The sequence below is a fragment of the Benincasa hispida genome, chromosome 12 (assembly GCF_009727055.1).
Source record: "Benincasa hispida cultivar B227 chromosome 12, ASM972705v1, whole genome shotgun sequence".
Classification (NCBI taxonomy): domain Eukaryota; kingdom Viridiplantae; phylum Streptophyta; class Magnoliopsida; order Cucurbitales; family Cucurbitaceae; genus Benincasa; species Benincasa hispida.
Window position 1 is genome coordinate 52,881,117 of NC_052360.1, and position 15,414 is coordinate 52,896,530.

General features: G+C 32.5%; 1 protein-coding gene across 3 annotated transcripts; it reads left to right on the forward strand.

The window, feature by feature from the left end:
* Positions 1 to 7,467: 7,467 nt before the first annotated feature.
* On the forward strand, positions 7,468 to 11,035 carry LOC120067962. 3 transcript variants are annotated; one of them, XR_005479057.1, is made up of 3 exons: positions 7,468 to 7,901; positions 9,026 to 9,167; positions 10,863 to 11,035. XR_005479057.1 is itself a non-coding variant. In XM_039019620.1 (3 exons), the coding sequence occupies exons 1-3, from the start codon at positions 7,750 to 7,752 to the stop codon at positions 10,881 to 10,883; spliced, it is 336 nt and encodes a 111-aa protein (XP_038875548.1). In that variant the 5' UTR covers positions 7,468 to 7,749; the 3' UTR covers positions 10,884 to 11,035. The 3 variants fall into 3 exon arrangements, 1 of the variants encoding a protein (XP_038875548.1); XM_039019620.1 differs by having other exon boundaries at positions 7,468 to 7,948; positions 9,026 to 9,141; XR_005479056.1 differs by lacking the exon at positions 10,863 to 11,035 and having other exon boundaries at positions 9,026 to 10,619.
* The last annotated feature ends 4,379 nt before the right edge of the window (positions 11,036 to 15,414 follow it).

Consider the following 15,414-nt stretch of genomic DNA (forward strand, 5'->3'; position numbering starts at 1 on the left):
GATAGTAGTTTATTGATATCTATCATTGATAGACAATGAAATTTTACTATATTTATAAATATTTCGATTATATAGTATAGATGTATTAGCATTTATACTAAGAATTTTGAAAATATATACATGTCTTATATTCTTTTTCTACATGAAAATTATTATTATTATTGAACTAATATTATAAAAAAACTTTCAATGAGTAAATTTAAGATTTAGACTAAAATTAGATATTTAAAAATATAGAGACTAAAATTGAATAAATTTAAAAGTAGAGGACATTTTAATCTTTTTATTTTTTTTTTTAAATTTAAAAGAACTACTTTTCTCCTTAAAAAATCTATCTTTGTTAAAAATCTTACGTTTTTTCCCTATATAACGTAGGTATGTTTTACAATGGGTTTTGCACGACTTTAGTTGTTCTTTCAATTTTAGGATAAATTCTCACTCATGTGCCTCACGAAAAGAATGAACACATTGATATAGATATTAATCTTGATTGTTATGAATAAATTTAGATCTAATGATATGTCAAAAATTAGGAAAAGATAAAAAAAGATAAATACAAAATAAAGTGGATTTGGACTCAAATAAGTCTGAATGTCAGTTATTTATTGACCCAATCAAATATAATCTTGGTATAAGATCAGTATGGTAACCCTAGAGAATGGGTAAATATGGTTTATTTAAATTAATAAAAAAATTTCCTAATGTGGGTCCAATTAAATAAATTAATATACTTTTTGTCAGCAAGTAGATTAAACAAAAGTTTCATGCAAATAATTTCACTGAGTTAAACAAGAAATTAAGAATCACACTTTAAAATACCCTATTTAACTATAATAAAAAGATTAGTAATGAATATAGAAATTTTAAAATTACCAATAAAAATAAATCAGTATGAGCAATTAATTTAAAAAACAAAATTTACAATTAATTTAATGTAATAAAATATAATGACAAATTAATTGCAAAACAAATTAAGAGAGTGATAGAGAAATTGATATCGTAATTTTAGTGGTTCAGTACAACTGACCTACATCTACTTCCCAAGCTCCTTTTGAGCATGTCCCTCAAACTTGACTCTTTTCACGACTTAGAGTTGAACTGCTATAATGTTCTTTTTTTCAGTGCAAGAACAAACCCGATTTTTTTCACGGTTGAAGATTATACCATTACAACAACTCTTTTTTCGAGATCAAGAGCAACCTTTACAATGAATTTGAAAATGAAGTACATGATGACAAGAACTCTCTTAAGGAGTATATCTATAAATTTGTAGCACTCAACAAATCAATCATCACGATACAATATATCTCTCTTAAGAATAAAATGAAAAGAAGAAAGTTGAACCTTGGAGAGAGCAATAATGGAGCCTTTGTGTTTTATAGAGGATTGAAAACAATGAAAATTGTTCTAGTAAATTAGAGAAGATGAAAGTTTAGAAAGAAAAAGAAAATGTAAAAATCAAATTAATTTGAACCTTTAGATCTTGAAAAAAAATCAATGATAATTTTTTTAAAAAATCAATTAATCGTTGCACACAAACATAAAATAATATACATTTTAGCCTTGGCTACACCATGTGTCCAACTAGCCGAGCTGTTAGACACAAACATAAAATAATATAATAATATATATTTTTAAAAAATCATTTGTTGTAAAAACTAATAGAAACTCAAAAGCCCAAGTGACACATTTCAATGGGTCCACTTTGGTAAAAAAATTTACCACGTCATCAGCTCAGGATTTTTTCATTAAGCTTGTTTCAGTCATATTTTATTCGTTTGAACTCCGATTTGAGTGATTCAAATTGTGTTGGAATTGTTGTTCCAAGCTCCACACAATGGATACTTAAAAACACTTAAATTGTTAATAAATAGAAGGAAATTTCTTATCAACAAAATATTAATTAATTAATTAATCAATATTAATAAATTAAAACGAATTAATTTGAGATTAAGGACCAACAAGAAAATACTTGCCACTAAAAAAAGGTGGAGACATTGGATTAGAAACTGGCTCAGATCATGGAACTTTTGGAGACGCATGAAAAGCTTCTAAAGCATCAAAAGAAGCATTGAAAGAGAGACCATACCAGGAAAAGGAAAAAGGTCCTCTTATTGAAGACGTTGATGAAGCAAAGGATCCGAGCCAAAAGATCACCAATCTGGATACAGTAGATTGAAATCGCAGATGATTCAAAGAAAAAGAGCCAACAAGAAGTATATTTGAACCAATAAAATATCATTATTGTCAACTCAAGTATGAATTTTTAGCAAATCCCACCTTGGGTGGGGGGAAAGAAGGGTAATACAATTTCCTAGAGAAAGTGGTGGATGCTGAGGGTTCATGAAACAGTTGGGATTGACCAAGAGGCTTTGATTGAAAATGAACAAGCTCGTCTCGGAGATCGAGGCTGACTTGGAATTTTCTTTATGTTTTTGGGATTTTTGTAATTAGGGAGTTTAATTGTTTAAGGTTTCTTTAGTAAATTCTCATTTTTTATGAAGGTATATTTGATTGTTCGGATTAGTGCCATAAATCTCGTGGATCTCATCGTTTGTAATCTTGTATAAGCGAATTGTTTAATTAATAAAATAAATAGTTATTTTATTTGTACATAACTCAATCCAATAAATTAAGATCCAAGATCACTATATGTAACTCAAACAATATGTGATAGACATACAGGTAAATCATGTTCAAGTAATAACCTAAAATGTTTGTAGTATATGGATAAGGTTGGGTACCTTATTCTGGTGACACTATGATATGACCCACTTTGTAAAAGTTACAAGAGTTGTAAGTATTACAAACGATGTGATCCAAATCTTCATATGGAGACATGTGAGTGGGGATATCCTTACATATAATTTGTATAATATCGGACCACGAAATGATTAATCTCTCTTTATAACATCGCTGATTGAAGAGATTAACATTTCATAGGATGACCATAGGTAACTCGATCTCAATCCTGGTTGAGTTATTGGCTCATGTCTATGAGGGGAGTCCTTTGATTTGTATGGATGAGAGTGGCCCGAGTCACCGACTCAATAAGCCGATCATTTTAAGGACTTGTCCAAGTAGGGAATTGGAAACATAGCTACACAAGATGGAGTTCACTTCTTCCCATTTTAGGGTAAGTAGATGAATTACTCCCTCAAAGATGATTCTGGGTCCTTAACAATGAGACTTCACTCTTTCATTGGTTCGAGAGGGATTTAGTTTATAGTTGGGTTATAAACTAATTGTTCATTAGAGGAATCAATGGTACTTAAAGAGTAAGAGGTAATTACAAGGGTAAAATGATAATTTGACCCAATTGTAATTACGAACAATTTGTGAAGGGTCGACTTATTGATAATTGGTCATATCAATGGACACAAAAATATATCTCTATGGGTCTTTAATAGAGTGACCAACAATTATTAAATGTTGATTAATATAATTAAAAAGTTTAATTAGTTTATCTCGAATCATTAGAGCTTCTAATTTGTAGGTCCATTAGATCTAACTCACTAAGGGTAAAACAAGAAATATTTTTTTAAAGGATTTGAAATATTCAAATTAAATAAAAGAATTAATTGTATAAGATACAAATTAATATAATGTATATTGATACATTACATTATAAGATTGATTTTGAATGGAGATATCTATTTGAATAAGATTCAAATATTAATTATGTTGAATAAGATTCAAATATTATTTAATATATCATATTCATATTAAAACTATAGGTTAATATGAATGAGATTCATATTAAAATTATAGGTTAAGAGAGAGGAACATATTTGAATATGATTCAAATTTAATTAAATATGTGATATTTTAATTTATTAATTGTCATTTAATTAATCATTATTTATTTAATTTTATATTAAATTGGATTTAATATTAAATTAAATAAATAATAACATAACTCCTCTTCGGCAGTTATCAAACGTGTGAAGAGGAGTTATAACTCCTCCTTCAATTTAAATCTCTCACTCTTTGGATGAAGACAATAGCAGAAGAATCACGCGTTTTTTATATAACAAATAATTCTCTCAAACGCTCTTAAGAAACTTTGAGGAATGAAGAAATATTCTCTGTAGTATTCTTCCCCTTAATTCTTTCATAATTCTCGGATCTCACCATCCTTTCCTTATCGGAGAATAGCAAAGAAGACACTATTGGTAATGTCCCTTTGATTTTGTTCGTGGAGGGAGTTCTTGCCGAGAAGAGGAAAAGCATTGAAGATAATCTTCAAGGGCAAGCTTTTCTTATCTGTCTGCACATTACTGTAAAGCGTGCTTAGTACTAGTTAATTTGTATGTTTATCCTATACTATATATAAATATACATGTTTCTCTATTTTTTCTTGAATTTCTGATGGTAAAATTCAGTGGCACTGGCGTTCACACGCTTTTTCACAGGATTCGATCCCTTCATTGATAACAAATAAATTTTTCATTATTGTCTACTCACGTATGAATTTTTAGCAAATCCTATCTTGGGTGGGGGAAGAGAAAGATAATACAATTACCTAACGAAAACGATGAATGTTGAGGTTAATGAAATTGAAAATGTGAGGCTAAGAGAACATTGGAAGAAATTATTAATTTCTTTTTAAAAGGGTTTTCTGTGGCCCTGTATTGATTGTCTATAGCCCAAAAAATTTCTTCCATTCCACATTGGCCAAAGTTGAGGCCACTTTATTCTCTATGAATGTTTAGTTTTTTCCTTTCTTCTTTCATTTTAGGTTGTTTAAAATTCAAAATGGTTTAGATGCCTCTCATATAAAAAGGAATTGAACAAAAAAAATTGATAGATGCTTTATAGAGGTTTGGGAAAAGTTTAAATAGAAAGCGATAAGAAGCTTTAGCACTCGAATGACATGGGTCGGCCTTAGAGTTTAGGGTTGAGGCCAACCTCATGGTGCCATGGTGCTTTTCCCTATGGTGATTTAACCTAGAACTCATCAACGTATTATTTTTCGGTTTGATTTAAGCCCACTTTATCATAAGATGATCCAATTAAAGCATTTGTGAAAGATGAGTTAAACTGTCAATTAGGACAATGAATAATACAATTTCATTGCAAAAAAAGAAAAAATAAAAAGTCCTAAAAGACTTACAAAGATAATAGAGTATAAGAAAATTGAAAGAAACTACGAGAAAGCATACTGAAAATTAGGTCATGCAAGCTCTCCTAGTCTTGTTAATTCATTAAAAGAATGATGAGCATGATCTGGATTTTCACGACGATAAATGTAAGTTTTATGAAGGAAGAAGTAATCTTGATCAAGATAACGGCGCGCTTCCTTTGTAGACTAGGATAAAGGCAAACTATGTAGAAAAATGTCACAAGACTAAAAACTAATTAAGCCTCGTGAGACTGAGGATCTTCTTGGTCTATGACTCTGTGGTCGAGGTGGGCACATTTCCCTATAAAGCCGACTTTGTGATTCTCCAACCTCTGTTTGAGACAACAAGATGTTCAAAAGTTAATACCTATGTTAGCTTATGACTCTGAGAATGAGACAAACCCATTTCTACATGAAATTTGCTTCATAGGAAAGTAAAAAATCAATTAAAACCAAGGAAAGCCCAAAATCAATCGGATAGACTTGATGAGTCATTCTATGGATAATCCAAGGATTACAAACCCCAGAGCCTTTGAACAAAAGAAAACCCAAAATCATCCCAATTAGTGGGTCACTCCATGGATAATCTCTAGGGATTATAAACCTTGGAGCCTTAGAATCAAGGAAAGTCCAAAAGCAACCTTATGGGCTTAATACGTCATTCCTCGGATATTCTAGGGATTACAAAATTTGGAGCTTTTGAACCAAGGAGGGCCTAAATTCAGCTTTAATGGGCTAGATGGATCATTGCCTAGATAATCTACGAATTACAAATACTAGAGCCTTTGAACCAAAGAAAGCTAAAAAATAGTATGATGGACATGATGGGTCATTCCTCAGATAATCTAAGGACCACCAATCCTAGAGCCCTTAAATCAAGTAAAGCCCTAAATTGATCAATGAGTTTGATGAGTTATTCCATTGGAATAACAAATCCTGTCGACAAGAAAACTTAAAAACTTTCTAGATGGATTGAAAATGAAAAATCATTGTTTTTTGATATTTTGCCGCCTAAAACTTTGAGATGCACAATATGAAGGGCTGAAACTATTAGAGAACCTAGGCAAACTGCCAAGCAAAAAGCGAGAGCTAGGAGAAATTTTAAAGAGGTGCTTGAAAGGAGAGAATACTCCCAAGTTAGAACCTATAAAGCCCAAATCTGGAAAATTTATCCTTAAAATCCCACCAAGGGAGTGAGGGCTAATGTTATGGGTGAATTTGGACTTCACAAAGTAGACCAAAAATTAGAAAAAGATAAGAGAAGATAAAAGATAAAGTGGACTTGGGTTCAAATAGGTCAAAGTGCCAGCTAATCATTGATCTAATTAGATCTAAGCTTAACTTATAAAGGATAAAGAAAGATTCATATGATCCTTGCCCTAAGAGAAAAAGCTAAACACCATCTCATTCTCCATATAAATACATCATTATAACTCCACATGAGGTATTTTAATTTGGGATAATATAGATCATAAGCTTGATCTTCAACTTCTTACTTTTTCTTCGTTATAGGGTTCTCAGACTGACTCTGCCATTAGAGCCCTTTTTTTCTTCGGTTTGTAGGTATTTTCTTCTATAAATTACAAATTTACATTTGCTCTCACGTGAAGGTCAAGTTTGTTTCTAATTGATGTCAAAAAGTGCATATTTTTACTATATATTTTGGTACTTTTCTATAGTAAAAGTAGAACTTTATGTGATATTTTGACCCTGAAATACCCTATATTAGATAAAAATGAGCAAATACATGTCTTTAAAGTGTCTAAAGTTGATTTAGAGTGATTTAGACTGATTTTATAAGCTTTTACTGAATTTTTTTTTTTACCATTTTTGCATAAATCTGTCTTGATGCGCTCGAAGATGCGATTGCATCAGGAAACCCGAAATTTTGCAGATTTGTGCCCAGTCATTCTAGTTGCTATTTTCTTGGTCACAGTTGTTATTCAATGTCTAAAATGTTGGGTAAATATCCAAAGCATAATTTTGGGCCATCCATCAACCAATTTGGGCCTATAAAACAATGGAAAGATTCTCTTTTCAAGGAACAACTCTCCATCCACAACTCCATCACAATTTACTCTCATTTTCTGTCTACAAGAATTTTTACCTGTTTCGATACTTTTTTTTTTCCTGACGAATACATTTTCCTTGGCATATATGTATTTCTCCTCATGAAATTTTAATTCATCGGCCAAAATATAGCAATGCGTACGTTTTTTTTAAAGATATAGGTCGACAAAAATTCGGACTTATCCCAACGAAAATACGTGTAGGCCAAAGTCATTTAAAAAAAGAAAACCTTTCTCCCTTTTCTACACTTTCCTTTTTCCCCCACTTTTCCTTTTCCCCCCTTCTTCCTTTTTTTCCATTTTTCCTTTTTTCAATTTCCCCCCTCCCTTTACTTTTCCTTCCCCACTTTCCCTTTCCTTTCACCACTGGTAGCTGCGTCGAGCTCCAATGTCTAATGCCCAACCCCATTTGCTTTAGCTCCAACGACCACTGCATGCTACCTTCGACGCCGCCGCATGCTACCTTCGATGCTGCTGCATGCTACCTTTGAGCCGTTGCATGCTACCTTTGACGCCACTACACGCTAGATCCAACGTCGCCACACACTAGTTCTGATGCCGCCGAATGATTCACACTATTCTCCACATTTCTGTTCCACCCCACCATTCGAATCTTCACCCAACGATCGTAGTTCCCACCCCCACTCCTCCCTGTTGGCGTCACCTCCCCTTTCCTCTTCCGTAAACTCTTTGTGCTTCTTCATAAGGTTTACCATAGTTTCATATGTTTCGCTACAGTCATGGATTTCAAGAGGTTTTGCATTATATTTTTCACCATTTGGTTCTTTTGTTAAATTAAATGGAACAATATATTTATTATTATTATTTTTTGGGGGTGAATTTGTGTTTCAAAGCCTTGATTTCACTATGAGTTTATCCATTTGTTCTTTGTGTTAATATGAATCAGAGATTGGGTGATATTTTTGTCTTTTTTTTTGGGGGAAAGAAGTTAGGGAATATTTTTTCCCTCATAAAACAAATTTTTTGTTCCTTTTCCCCTTGATTATAGTTATAGGTTTTGTGTGAATTGTTCAAGTTTTGCTTGACTGACACTTAGAATCTTCCCACAAGACAAGTTGCATCGAACTTATTTTTTTTTTCTATTTTCCTTTCATTAGAATCTCCCAACATACATGAATGTAGTAAATTAATAAAATAGTTATTTATTGGAGCTCAAGTTATTTGAAATCATCATTCTTTACTATACAACATTTTTACTAGTACCTCCTAATGACAAACATTCCCTCCTAGTATGTTAATAATACTTTTCATATTTCCCTAATATTTTCTAATTAAAGATAAACATATAGTAATGAATATAGAGAAACCTTGATGCAATTCTTTTTGGAAAGGTACATTATTGTGTTCGTTGTTCTTATAGGATATTTCCCTAAAAAGCTTTACTTGAAGAGTCAAAGGGCTATTTGGACACTTTTTAAGAGCTTTTTAGTATGGGTTTGGGAACTTTTTAGGTTGTGTCGAGAGTAAAAGTGTCAATTCGACACTTTAAAGGAACTTTTTAGGTTGTGTTGAGAGAGTCAAAATGTTACTTTTTAGGAACTTCTGCAGTTTTTTTTTTTTTTTTGGTGTTAAATAACACTTAAAAACATCTAGGAACTTATTCATGTTTTGTGTGGTTGTAGAATTATGGTAGGGTAATGTTAAGATCGTCTAGTAGATGAACTAGTTAGGGAAGCTAACACTTTGCCCACGAGTTCCTCCATAAAGGAAGGCATGACCATCACATTAGGTGATAGTAGTATGTCTTAGGTTGAACATCTAAATATTGTTGTAACCTCTAATTGATGTAGTATATTTGATCTTGTTACAGGAAAATCAGTAAGCGTCTTTCCTACAAAGTTTAGCAACACCATTGAGACTATGACTAAAATCACAAGACAGTTTGTTGTGCAACAAAAGCAAGGAGATGGACCTTCGAATAACTATGTAACTTATGAAAACTTTTAGTTATGGTTAGTGGATTTAGGAACTTTATTTGGTTGTTGTGTGGCTATCCTGCAGTTATGGTAGCCACTTCAAATATGAGCGTTTTAGTGGATTTAGGAACTTCATTTGTTTGTTTTGTGGCTATCTTGCAATTATGGTAGCCACTTTAAATATGTGTGTTTTAGTGTATTTATTATCACTTTGTAGGTTTAAAGAGCATTTAAGACTATTGAATTACGTTCGTAGCTTGAGGGGAGGGGTTCAATTTGATGCTTTCTATGTATTTGTTGGTATTTTGTAGGTTTAAATGGTGTTTAGGTGGAACTAGGACACATTCGTAGCTTGGGAGATGTATACGTACGTTCTAATTGTTTTTTAGATTATCTTGAAGCCTAAATGTGCAGTTTAAAGGAAATTTATTCTTGGCTTATTTGTAGGGATCCGAGAGTTGAGTTATATGCTTTTAGGACTATCAAATGATGGGTTTAGTTTTGAAAGAAATTTTGAATTGCTTCAAGATAATCTAAAAAACAATTAGAACATATACGTCCCCCTTCCCCCTACTACGAATGTATCCTAGATCCACTTAAACGCCATTTAAACTTACAAAGTAGCGACAATTTAAATGAACTTTTTTCTTAGCTTATTTGTAGGGATCTGACAATTGAGTTAAATGTTTTTAAGTCTATCAAATAACAGGTTTAGTCTTGAGAGAAATTTAGGTGAAATTTAGGGGGGAGGCATTCAGTTCAACGCTTTTTATGTAATTGTTGCTACTTTGTAGGTTTAAATGGCGGTTAGGTGGAACTACGATATGTTTATAGGGGGAGGAGGGGGGGACGTATATGTTCTAATTGTTTTTTAGATTATCTTGAAGCCTAAATGTGCACTTTAAAGAAACTTTGTTCTTGGCTTATTTGTAGAGATCCGAGAATTAAGTTATATGCTTTTAAGACTATTGAATAATAGGTTTAGTCTTGAAAGAAATTTAGGTGCATTTAGGGGGGAGGGGTGTAATTGTTGCTACTTTGTAGGTTTAAATGGCGTTTAGGTGGAACTAGGACATGTTCCTAGCGGGGGAAAGGAGGGACGTATATGTTCTAATTGTTTTTTAGGTTATCTTGAAGCCTAAATGTGCACTTTAAAGAAACTTTGTTCTTCGCTTATTTGTAGAGATCCGAGAATTAAGTTATATGCTTTTAAGACTATCGAATAATAGGTTTAGTCTTGAAAGAAATTTAGGTGGATTTAGGGGGGAGGGGTGCAATTGTTGCTACTTTGTAGGTTTAAATGGCATTTAGGTGGAACTAGGACATGTTCCTAGCGGGGGAAAGGAGGGACGTATATGTTCTAATTGTTTTTTAGGTTATCTTGAAGCCTAATTGTGCACTTTAAAGGAACTTTGTTCTTGGCTTATTTGTAGGGACTCGATAGTTGTTTAAGTTTAAAGGGCATTTATGTATTTGTTTAAGTGGATTTACGACACGCTTGTAGCGGGGGGGGGGGGGGTGTTCACGTCTTAGTTATAACCATTTTAGTCACTTTTTAGATAGTAAAATGGTTGTTTGTGGTGTCCATGTGTTAATTATGAACATTGACGACATGTTTATAGCTTTGGAGGGGGATCATTCCTCATAACCATTTTAAACATTTTGTTTAAGTATTTGTATGCTTTTTGTGCATTTTTCTTTATTGATTTTTATTTGTTCTTCCTATTTCAGATTGTTCATGTAAATTCTTAAAGATCATTTTTTGGAGATTGCGAGAAGATTTGAGATGGTTACTTATTTTGGTTTGGGATCTCACTTATTTTGGCTTAGGGTATTGTGGCTTAGGAAGATTAAACTTTTTTTGTGTAGGGGATTTATAATAAGTTAGAAATGTTCAAATTTAATTATATACACAGTTTTTGTTTGTAGAATTTTATACTTTGTGTATTGAATAATAGTCTTATTTTTAATATATAAGCTTACTTTTATTATATTTTTCTACAATTGATTTGTTTGAAGATTAATTTTTGTTTGTGCATAATTAGGAATTAAGGAAATAAAAATGTAGTTATTTAATTGTAACAAATTATATATAAAATTCTAAACAACTTATACCGACACAAATAAACGTTGGCAAAAATTTTTCTATTGAACTGAAAATTTTTGTTGTTTAAAAATATGCTTTTGCCGATGCAAAGTGTATTTCGTCGAGAAAACATATATGCCGACACAATATATTGCATTGGCACAAATGGTATTTATGCCGACAAAAATAGTTTTTGTTGGGAGGCACTTCTCCCGACATGGATACAACGACGATTATGTTGACGCGAAAAAATGCGTTGGCTTAACCTATCCCGACATTTTAGTACTTTGCCTGATGTTTTTTGCGTGGGAAAAGGTGAAAATTCTTGTAGTGCATGGAAGATTTCTCATCTTCCAAGTCGGTAACCTCAAGAACGAAAGTTCCTCTGAGGGAGGACCACTCCAGGTCATTCTCACACAGTGAAAACATGTGGTGAGAGAAGATTTGTCCTTGAAAAAGGAGAATCACCCTAGGGAAAGACTAGAATAGTAGGGATTTGCTCAAGGGGTCTTTGAGTTGTATTTCCAAATTTAATTTATTTTAATTTTCTTTTTTTCTTTATCTACTCGATGAATACCATCTTGTAGCTATGGTTTCTGATTTAATGAAGTCCATTATTTTATTAATCATGAGCTAAATTCTTTAAGTGGTTCAGTTATGTGGATATCCTAACGCTTATGTTTCATACCTCTTCGACTTTTGCATTTTCTTTGTTAAGTTTATGAATAAATATTGTTAAGTTAAATTGATAACTTAATTTAGCAATCTAGTGGAGTCTTAATGTTGAGAAGGTTAAGATATAGGCTAATGTCATAAAGGGATATGAGACTAAGAGTCTAGAAATAAGACTGTCACATTTCCTTAGAAATAAGGGACAACATAGGATAAAGAAATTGCATGTAAATTAATCTAACATCCAGCGAACCATAGATATATAGATATTAGCTGCTTAGAGCTTCTAAAGGAACTTGATACAAGACCGAATAGGAGAAGTTTTTTTTTCATGCTAAGTCACTATCCCGGTATGATGGCTACATTGCCTAAGGCACACTGCCTTTTGGTTGTAACATAACTCTATTCCTATTGAACACTTTTGTTTATTACTTTTATCACCATTCAACCTTAACATTGCTTATTCATACTTTACCTCGTGGTTTGCATTGAAAAACTCTTTCTTAGAAAAAAATGAATTGAATCAATAGTCTCATGGGATTCGATTCTTGGAATACTTCAAGATTTATTACTTTATCGACATTGTATGCTTGCACTTAGACCATATCTATTATCATTTTTATCACTTATACACATTTGGTCAATCAGTTTTTCCTATCCGGATTTTGGCATTAACATTGATAGTTGAAGTCCCTTTTGATAATGATTTCATTTTTTATTTTTTATTTTTAAAATTTAGGTTTCTTTCCTTTCAATTTATCTATTGTAGATTCCGTTGAATTTTTGGAAAAATAATAGAAAAATAGATATCCCACATCCAAAAGTTTCAAGAAAAAGATGAGCTTCAAACACTATATAAGGAGTTTATGACTTTGGTTTCAAATTAAAAAAGTGATAGGTTCACTCGTCACTCGAATTACGAACGTTAAAGAGAACACACTAACAAGCACCATAACAACAAGAAAACAAATAAAGGTACACAAGAGTTAGTATTCCAGTTCGGTGATAAACCACTTACATTTGGGGGGCAATGTGCCCAGGAAAGATAATCCACTAATAGTACAGAGTTAAGAAGTTACGACATAGTACTAATTTGTAATACATCGACTACTACAGTGACTCACGTAACGTCCAACTTACAAGTCACCTAAGCTCCCCTAGATTGAGACTCACTCTCAATTGCACTTAGGCTCCCTTTAAGTGCGATAATAATAGTGTTGAACACTTCAACTTCTGACGGTGTGTGAGAGTTCTCTCAATTTGATTATCTTTCTTGTAACTTAATGAACTCCCTTTACTGACGGATCTTAGGTCCTCCCTAAGATGGAGAAATCCTTGTCGAGAATGAAGTCTTAGGCTCCCCTAAGATAGAAAATTCCTTCTCTTCAACGATGTCTTTGACTCCCCCTAGGACAAAAGATATCTTCAAGTTCTTGAATGATTCAACCAATGGATACGCATAGTGATATAAAGTGAGTGAAGACCAAAACACCATGTTGCACAAATTTGCCAGCAAGCATAACAACACTCTCTCACGATGAACAAATGTGACAGCCTTAAATGACAATCATTATTCTCCTTTGAAAAACATGGCTAATTAAGGAGAGATTTTTTGGGAAAATTCCTTTTTGTCAGAATAAGATTGCGCCATAAAAAGGAAAATATCAAATATAATACATATGCTGCAAATTTCTAGATTCGAAAACAAAATTATTCTACATATAAATTACATACTAGGAAAATAAAATATTCTATAAGAATTAGTCATGTTTGAGGCAGGTGTTAAGACTTCATTTGTGACAACTACAAAACCATAAAAAACCACCTTAGAAAATATAGAGACAATCAGCAAATCTCCAACAAACCTCCCATTTGGCTAATAATTTTTTAAGGCAACATATTTAATAAGCAATCATCAAAATAAAAATAGAGTATAGACAACAAAAGTAACAACCGAATGTGTAGAAGTCTTTACAACAGAAAGAAAATAAACTAAGTCATTCATTCAGCTAAACAAAACAAAAAATAAATAATCAACCAAACAACCAACACCAAGACCATAAAATCCAAGAGCCAAAAACAAACAGATCTCCAACTCCATATCTCCCTCTTTTTAGCTTAATAAAATCAAACTTTCCTCTGGGAAGAAGAACCCCCACCAGATTTGGACAAAACAGTCTGCATCACTTGCAGCACTTTATCAGTCCCATCTTTTCGTTTCTGAAGTTTATGTACCATGTTATCAATGTCACAAGACACATTTGAGAATAGTTGAAGAATATGACTGTCAAATGAAGATTTAATTAATGGTGGCGGTGCAGGAGTTAAGGATGAAATAGTGAAAAGACTAGGAGGAGAGGCAAATATAAACTGAAGGTAACAAATAGGCAAACGAAGAGATTTTGACCCAATGTGTCGATTTATCTGATTTAGAACAAATCCCCATAGTTGAACTGAGCCTGTATCCCAACTTAATAGATCAAAGTAGAAAGAGATATAGAAAAACCTAACTTATGAGAAATAGCCACAAGGAACGGGCACCTTCAGTTATTCAAACGCTAAGTTCCTTAGAGATGGATGATAATCTATCACATTTTCAGGCACATTCCTATGCAGAAATGGATTGATAGGGTAGGAGATATAACAAATCAATGACGTTTGATATGAACTTTCTGGAAATCAAAACTGGCTGGATAATCACAATTAAAGGTCAGATTGACAATAAACTCTCGAACAAGTTGGGATAAAAAGCTCCCAAATTCAACACTATTTTTCTAACCCGGCATCAAGCAACAATTCCATGAGATCAAGAGATTCCTGAGTACGCTCTGACAGTTCCTTTTCATCAACAATATTTCTCTTCACCATATATTTCCACAAACTAGAACCCCCTTCAATATAGAAAGACACCCAATTCAAAGATACAGAAGAAGGATTGAACATATAGTTTATGCATTCTAATTAAAATTACAGCAGCTTTTAAACAAGAAATAGGGTTCAAGTGATTATACCTTTAAAGAATGTTTCTTCACGTAAACCCCTAGAACTATCACGAACTCGAACACAACAAGAAACTTGAAGACTCTCTTGAAGAAATACATGAACCAAAATGAGACACAACCACTTGGAACCTTCGGTATACTCGGGGTGAGAGTCAAGGAGTTGTGGGCTCTGACTATTTTGTTAAGGAGAGATTTTGAGTTTGGAGGAGGAAGAAGATTAAGGAAGACACTATCGTATAGAAAGCTTCTCAATCATGTAGTAAAAAATGTCTATCCTATAGACTCTATCTCTGTCGAAAATGGACTAACTTGGAAAAAATAGAAAATCATTTCTTTTATCCCATTTTCCATAAAAAAAAACTACTTAACCACCCACTAAAATGGTTAGAGAGAAAAAAGGGATTATTATTCAAAATAATAAATAATAAAATAAATATGATAACAGACTTATCATATTATATTTATAACCAATAGTTTTAATATTGCATCATATACAATGAAAACTATAGTTCATTTCTCTATT